At 36.9% G+C, this 8,182-nt stretch overlaps 2 protein-coding genes across 2 annotated transcripts; one reads left to right on the forward strand and one right to left on the reverse strand.

Moving 5' to 3' along the window:
• The first annotated feature begins 625 nt into the window (after positions 1 to 625).
• LOC106426001 lies at positions 626 to 1,957 on the forward strand. Its single transcript, XM_022709629.2, has 2 exons — positions 626 to 1,444; positions 1,539 to 1,957. The coding sequence occupies exons 1-2, from the start codon at positions 1,213 to 1,215 to the stop codon at positions 1,760 to 1,762; spliced, it is 456 nt and encodes a 151-aa protein (XP_022565350.1). The 5' UTR covers positions 626 to 1,212; the 3' UTR covers positions 1,763 to 1,957.
• On the reverse strand, positions 1,795 to 3,987 carry LOC106425999. Its single transcript, XM_013866717.3, has 4 exons — positions 3,256 to 3,987; positions 2,485 to 2,910; positions 2,221 to 2,415; positions 1,795 to 2,007 (listed from the first exon to the last, which is right to left on the reverse strand). The coding sequence occupies exons 1-4, from the start codon at positions 3,973 to 3,975 to the stop codon at positions 1,984 to 1,986; spliced, it is 1,365 nt and encodes a 454-aa protein (XP_013722171.2). The 5' UTR covers positions 3,976 to 3,987; the 3' UTR covers positions 1,795 to 1,983.
• Positions 3,988 to 8,182: the final 4,195 nt, after the last annotated feature.

Below are 8,182 nucleotides of genomic sequence, written 5' to 3' on the forward strand. Positions count from 1 at the left end.
TGGTTGGGTAATGTTTCCTGGCTTAGTCTTAACTCACATTAATTCAACATCCAATTTATAAAGTTTTTAACTAATTAATGTATCATTAAAAATCTAGAGAAGTAGTCCAATTAAAGTTGCCTTCCATAAAAGTAATGTAACTCTTGGATTACAACTGCTCTTAACTTTTTTTTTTTTCCTTCCTTTTTCTGTCATCCATTAATCTCTAATTAAAATTTATATTTATCTGGGATATGCATAGATACGAGCTGGTGATTATCGCTTGTTTAAACATATGTAAATATTCAAAGCAATAAAACAGTCAACATAATAAAAAGAGAAAAATACAAAAATAGCACTAAATCAAGTTTTTGTTCCCAAACTAGCATTTAAGGTCAAAAATTACAAAAATAGCACTTAATGTTTTATCAAAAGTCACAAACTTAGGGTTTAGAGTTAAAGGGTGGGGTTTAGGATTTAAGGCTTAGGGTTTATGGTTTAGAGTTTAGGGTTTAGGGTTTATAGATTAGGGTTTAGGGTTTAGGGTTTAGGGTTTAGAGTTTAAGGTTTAGGGTTTAGGGTTTAGAATTTAGGGTTTAGGGTTTAGAGTTAAAAAATGAGGTTTTGGGGATAAGATTTCAAATTTTGAAAAATTAAAAAATTAAAATTTTCAAAGGATAAACTTAGAAAGGTGCTATTTTGGTCGTTTTAGTTTTGGAGTGCTATTTTTGTGATATAAACTTAGAAATGTGTTATTTTGGAGATTTGCGCTAATAAAAACATGGAAATCTAAATTAAAACCCCTCCCTGTCTAACACTACTCGTAGATCGATACACAACAGGTTCTTCGAGTTTCTTTCTCCCCCCTCATCTTCCTTTTTTTTCTTCTTATGTTTGATTTTGATTGCTAATGATTGTCGAACTCTGCTTTGATTGATTTTTCTACCGAAGTTAACCAATCTTTTTGAAACTCTGTTACAATCGTTCGATTTTGTTTTGTGGGTTGTAATGCTTAGACGCTTTGATTCCTTGTGTTTAACCTTAAACCCTAAACTGTACTTGCTTCGTAAACCTATTAGACTATTATCTTCGTCCCCAAGTTTCAACACGCCAACATACAAGTCAAACAGAGATTGACTTCGCTTTCTTTCTTTTTTCTTATATTTTTTTCTGTTTGTCTTGGACTATATAATACACAAGTTTTGTCTTCTTGTCAGAGAGTACGTACTTAACATGGATTCGAAAGAAAAAGAAGACCATGTCAAAAGTCTGATCACGAGTAGAGAGATGCTCTTGAAGCTTCAGCAGAACATTGAGACAGCCACTTCTGGACCATCCGCTTCCACTTCAGCTGATCTTCAAAACATCTCTAATGAAATACAAAAACATCTCATGAAGACTGCCGCCACTGGCCAGGATCCGAATAAGCCTGATCCGAGTAAAGCCACCTCGCATATAAAAGATGGTATAACCTCTCATCTGATATTTCAATATTTAATACATTCGTTTGAGCTTTATATAATTTATTCTTAATGTGTGAGTTTGTGACTTTTTTGCAGAGCTTGACAAGGTGTTTACAGTTGAGGAAGTTGGACACAAGTGCGACTTATGCGGGAGAGATCTAGCCTCGGATCCAGAACGGCCTAATGCTTCTTTGCGCAGCTTACAAGAGGCGTGCGTGCTGGATTGTGGTCATGTATACCACTTCAAGTGTTTAAAAGGCACCACACTTGATCTTGACAACCGTTCTACTAACCCTTCTTGCATTTTCTGCGTCAGCTAGTCCAACTGAATCAACCATCGATGTGGTGCAACTTTAAGATTTAATATTTTTGTTCTTATATTGTAAGAACGTGTCCTCAACAATGACAATGGTTTTTTACATACAAACTGATTATATTCTCAATAATCAGTTTCTTTTTACATCCCTTCAGTTACACTCTTGGAATGTTAAGTAACTTAGAATGGGAAACTAGAACCACGCCGCCACGCATATTGTAGCTTCTAAAGCCAGAAGTGAATCATGGCCTGTTCAAGAAACAAAACAAAAATGTTCATAACTGACCCTGAAATTTTGAGGACCGTAGGTGATTTAGATTTATTAAAGATTTCAATAAATTTTATTTTTTTACAGATTTGGGGTTTATGTATATGTAATTTTTTCAAAAAATTTGGGGGCCGGCTTTGTCCAGGACAGGCCAAATGAAATATCCGCCTCTAAGTAGAAAGAGGAGTGATTACCTCTTGAATTGAGTTAAGGACTCCATCCTCCTCGCGATGGGAGGACACAGGTTGAGTAAGATGCAGTTCTGATCTTAAGCTTCTCATCTCTGACTGCATTCCATTGAGCTGTTCTCGAATCTCCTTAAGCAAACTCATATGTTCTGCCTTGATGCTCGTATCTCTTGGCGGCTTACTCAACAACTTACCTCTGCCCTGTGATTCTTTACCACTTTTAAACAAATCTCTTTTTAGCAAAGATTATAGTTGATGATGATGACTTACATTTCTTTCTTCATTTTCCTCTTCTTCGGATATGATAAAAAGGCTATCCTTCGTCCTTGGAACCTCAAAGATGTCCTGAACATTCGGAGACTCATCTTTGGCAGAGACTTTATGATCAGGGTTCTTCATCATCTCCATTATCGTATTCACATCGCTCTTGGCTGACTCGAGGATAGTATTGCTGACCTGTGACACCAACGCATGCGACACAGACTCACGCTTGATCAAAGGCCATTTGGATTCCTTGGGAACGTCTCTCGACTCTGAAATCTCTCGGACATGGTCGTCTATTTTCCTGATCTGTTCCCAATAAGTGCTCAAGTCTTCACGTGGAGATAAAGAACTCTCGAGACTTTTCTTCTCCTCAAAGCCTTCGTTATCAGACAAGAGTAGTCTTCTTTCACTTGTCATGCCATCAAATGGGCTCTGCAACATAACCAAGTTTTGACCTTTTAATCTCAAAAAAATGAGAAAAAAAAACAGAGAGCTCTGTTTTATATAGGACAAAGAATCAGTTTGTTATAAAAAAAAAAGAAAAATCAGTTTGTTTTTTCAGTTAGAACAATAATGTTTTTGAAACTGTTTTTACACAGTGTTATAAAATTCGGTATAAAAAGTACGCCTAAACGGCAAATCGATCATAGGCGAAACAATTTTTTCTTGAATGATTTGTTTTAAAAAATCGATATGATGTTCAAAATCGGTATAGGCATCCGCCTAATCAATAATTCTCAAGTTACTGCCTAACGATTTCTTGAACATTGGTTTTACCGATAGGTTTCGTTTCATCTTCTTCTTTTGGTTGAGACTAGAGGTGTCCCCAAAGAAGATGAGATTCTCCGGGAACCTGTTCTCTATCACGGCGGGATCCGAGCAACCGAGGCTGAGAAGTTTGCAACGATAAGCCTGAACCTGAAACTCGAGAGACGCGATCTCCATTTCCTTCTGGTAAATCAGATCTTCAAAGACAGCCAGAGAGGTCTCTGCGTGGCACATCTTCTCCTCGGCCATTCTCTTGTACTGACTAGCCTCCATCTCCAACGCTGCTTTCTCCCCTTGAAGACGAAGAATCATCGACAAGGCCTCGGAAGCAGCGGAGGAGGAGGCTTCGCGTTCAGCGTCGAGCTCTTGGTTGATTTTCTGGAGAAGCTCTTGCTGCGCCCACATGGTTTCTCTTACGCCTGAGGATTCTCCGTTGGGTCCGATCCCTAAACTCATCGTTCTCTCCACCATCTTCTCTCCGATCACAAGAGTTTTAATGATTATGGTTTGATCCCTGGTTGAAGGAGGAGATGAGATCGAGAAATGTATTTGGATTTGAACGCGGCGGTGAACCTCCGATTTGAATTTCCACCGAAGGAGGGAGGAAATGGTGGAAAAAATCGGAGAATTCAGATCGACAAACGGAGTCGAAGGTTCTGTAATAATATAATCTTTGATAAAAGCCGACCAAATATTGTCCAACCGTCCACCGTGTGAAAAATATAACATGCAAACGAGCTCTTTGCATTTTCTCAGGGTAATAATTAAAATGATATTGTTATGCTTTTTTAACCTAATTACGATCCAGCCGACAAAGAATAAAGTTTTATCAGGATGATTACTCACGATTCTAAATAACTCCGAGAGTGTTATGAACCAGATCGTGTATAGCTCATAACCAAAAGATTATGATTTGTAATCTTTCCATTTATCTATGACGGTGTAATCTCTTATATAAGGAACTTCTATGTTATGAATAAAGATAGATTTTTTCATTACTTTTATAACACGTTATCAGCACGAAACTCTAAATCCCTAAACTAATACCCAAATCGAAAAACCCTAAAACCCTAACCCTAACCGGTGATCCGACGAACCCTAAACCCCGATCGCGTCTCTTGTTCCCGTATCTGTTCCAGCTCGCGTCCCCAATTAGCTTCAGCCCAAGGCATTTATGATCCTAGCTCAGACGTTCGCGACCCGAGAGCAGCTCCAGCACGCGACTTCTTCCTCGTTCGCGACAGCATCAGACAGCTCGCGTCCCGTTCGTGTCCAGCTCGCGGCTCAACTCCTTTGGTGGTCCGATTCAACAATCATCTAAGGTTAAAAGGTAATTCAAAACCTAAAAACCCATAATCGAACATGGATTGATTGATAAAGAATGAAACCCTAAAACCCTAATCTTTATGAATCAAAATCATAGGGTAATAGATCAAAAATCCTAATTGAATAAATCGAAGCTCTAAAAGTTCGATACCCCAAACCCTAAATCACGTTCCTACATGATTAAAACCCCAAATCGGTTTTTACAAGTTAAAATCCGATAAACCCTAACCCTATATCTATAAACCCTAAATAATATAAGTATCAGAATTAATTATACTATAATTATCAAATCACATATTAAAACCCTAATCGAATATTTTGAAATCAAAACTGTTTTGATCATTGAGGTTTTAAATCTGATTGAATCTGATGCTATGTTGCTAGAATTGTTTGACCGTTAAATTGATAGATTTATTTTCTCATCATGCTTGGTTAATTGTTCATCTGATTTAAAATTGTTTAAACCGACCAGCCTGTTAAAACATTGATTGAATCCGATAGGATGCTAGCTTGATTTGCTTATATAATCTGATAGGTTGATAGATTGATTGAGGTTTACTTGTTTAAAATCTGAATGATCTGATTGCATGATTCTCGAGGTTTAATATCATATGCTAGGATTGATAGTTTTTAATCTGATCTGTTTTAAATAGAAACCCTAAATAATCCGTATGATAGGTTATATTGATCTGATTTGGATGTCTTTGAGAATTGAGAATCCGTATGCTAGGTTGATAGATTCATGATAAAATCTAATGTCTTGAGGTTTAAGATTGTATGCTAAGTTCGATTAAATTGATTGATCTGATTATATGTTTTTGAGGTTTGATAAATTTTGGATACTAGATAAATTATTTACACATGGTTTATGCTAAATACCAATCAGCCTTGAAACTGATTCATTGAAATTCATGCTTGAAATCTATATTCTAGTATTACTAAAATCAGCCTTGAAACTGATTCATTGAAATTAATGCTTGAAATCTATATTCTAGTATTGCTAAAATCAGCCTTGAAACTGATTGAGTGATTAATGAATTTTTTTTTTTACTAGTCTTGCTAAAATCCATTGATTGTTAAACCCTAATTGCATGATTAATTGAATCCGTTTTTGCTAGTCTTGATAAATCATAATATTATGAGCACATAGAAATAGTATTGCTGAGACTTGCTAGAAATTGACTGATTGATTAAATGTCTTTAAGATTGATAGTCTCATTGTCCTCACAAGATTGAAATCTGAATTGATTGTTTTTAAGAGTAAGGCCGCATGAAAATTATACCTAAATATTGAGTGATATATGATTTGAGATGTCGAAAATCAACCTGGATTTTGCTGCCCTAAATCTCTCTGGAGATAATTATTTACGGTGGGCATTGGATACAAAGATTATCCTAAAGTCAAAAAGACTTGGTGAATGTATCATAGAAGGCAATAATGTCAATGAGAAAGATTGATACATGGCAATATTAATTATTAGCCATCATCTTATTAAGAGACTCAAAGATCAGTATCTGACTATAGAGAATCCTCTAGACCTTCGGACAGAGTTAAAAAAAAATCGAGATATGATCACCAAAGAACGGTGTTATTACCAAAGGCCCTATTTGATTGGAGGAATCCCAGAATCCAAGACAATAAGTTTGTGGATGAGTCTATTGCTAGCTGAACAAAATAATGGATTACTGATGAGAAACAGTGTATTGAGACCTCCTAGATTAACTCCATTACCTGATACCAATAAGGCCGCAGAAGAAAAAAAAAGTAACCACGTCCAGAATGATAGACCACACGGTCATGGCCGTGGAGGGTGGAAAGGACGTGGCCATGGCCACTATAACACATTTGGCCATGGGAATCACTATGGCAGAGACCGTGGGTATCAACCCAATTTGAGTCATGGTCAAGGCAGTGGCCGTGGTATATCCTTTAAACCACAAAGCTCGACCAAATCAGTGTGCCATAGATGTGGAATGGGGAACCATTGGGCTAAGATATGAAGGACTCCCAAACATTTTTGTGACCTCTATCAAAGAGAGTCTGAAAGGGAAGAATCCTGAAACCCACTTGGTCTATAAAGATGGTGAAAATAATTTCGAACATGATCAAGATGATCTTATGGAATATGAGACTTATGATTGCCTAAAAGAATCAAGTTGATAATCTGATTTCGACATCAAACTTGTGTGATTGCTTTGCTTGTATGCTTTCTCTGATTTTTATCTCCTTGAATTTATTTCTATTACATTGTCTGCTTAGATTAAATGAATGAATGATTTTTCTATATGAGTACACTGAAAAATGCCAATATAAGTACTAAAGCAGGTATCGCCAGTCTGAAAGAAGACTATGGCTAGGCTAATATATTATTGCCTAAGGGTATGCATCTAGAAATCAGTGATGCCTTATATTCACCCAGCTCTAAGAGCAAGAGCAGCCTATTGAGTTTTAAAGATATAAGAATGAATGGTTTCCATATTGAAACAATGGGCGAAGGAAACAAAGAGTTCCTTCAGATATATGTATAAAATCGCCCAAGGCCATAATAAGTCCTAAAGACTATACATGCATTCTCTACTGACCTAGACTATGCATAGATCAGTATGATAGAGGCTAAAAGCCTGCGAAAATATACACTTTATGGCACGACCGGATTGGCCATCCTGGTCCAAACATGATGCGAAAATTGATATTCAAAAGGCACACATTAAAAGATAAGAAGAGTTATCCCAAAGAATCTCACGTGTGTAGCATGTACACAAGGGAAACTCATTAGGCCATCACCAGTAAAACGGCTACGAGCCCCTTTTTCATAAATAAAGACTATATGTCTAGATAATACTGGTGAATACATGTCCCAAGCGTTTAAATGATTATGGTATGTCCATGGGGGTAAGTGTGGACAATTCTGTGATACATGTCCATACCAAGAACGGCTTGGCCGAAATCTTTTAAAACGCAAATAGCTGATTGATAGACCATAACTTATGAGGTCAAAACTCTCATTCACAGCTTGGGCCACACGAAATTTACATGCACCTAAGTTAATACGCATCAGGCCATTTAGTGAGCATAGATATCCCCTATCACAATTATTAACGGGTCAAGAGCCAGACATACCCCATCATAAGACATTTGGATGTGTTGTCTATGTACTAATTGCTCCACCACAGAGAACTAAGATGAGACCTCAAAAGGAGGATGGGGATATATGTTGGATATGATTCTCCCACAATAATAAAGTACTTTGAGCCAACTATGGGTGATTATATTTGAGGCCAGGTACACAGATTATTTTAAGACCAGGGGGAGAAAAAAATAATAAAGCTGGTAAAAGAATGGTAAAAGAAATAGAATGGAATCAACCATCAATGTCTTGGCAAGATCCTCGGACTAAAGAATGTGAAATAGACGTCCAAAGATTATACATTTACAAAGCTAGCTAATCAAATGCCAGACACATTTGCTGACCCGAAAAAGAATGACTAAGTCATATATAAACCAGCTTGTAAAGCACCAACGAATTTGATGTCCAAGAAGAGACACAGTCAAGTTGCTACAGAGTCTAGACAACGTATGAAACGTGGTAGACCAAATAGGTTCCAAAAG

This window comes from Brassica napus, chromosome C9 (assembly GCF_020379485.1).
Source record: "Brassica napus cultivar Da-Ae chromosome C9, Da-Ae, whole genome shotgun sequence".
NCBI classification, from domain to species: domain Eukaryota; kingdom Viridiplantae; phylum Streptophyta; class Magnoliopsida; order Brassicales; family Brassicaceae; genus Brassica; species Brassica napus.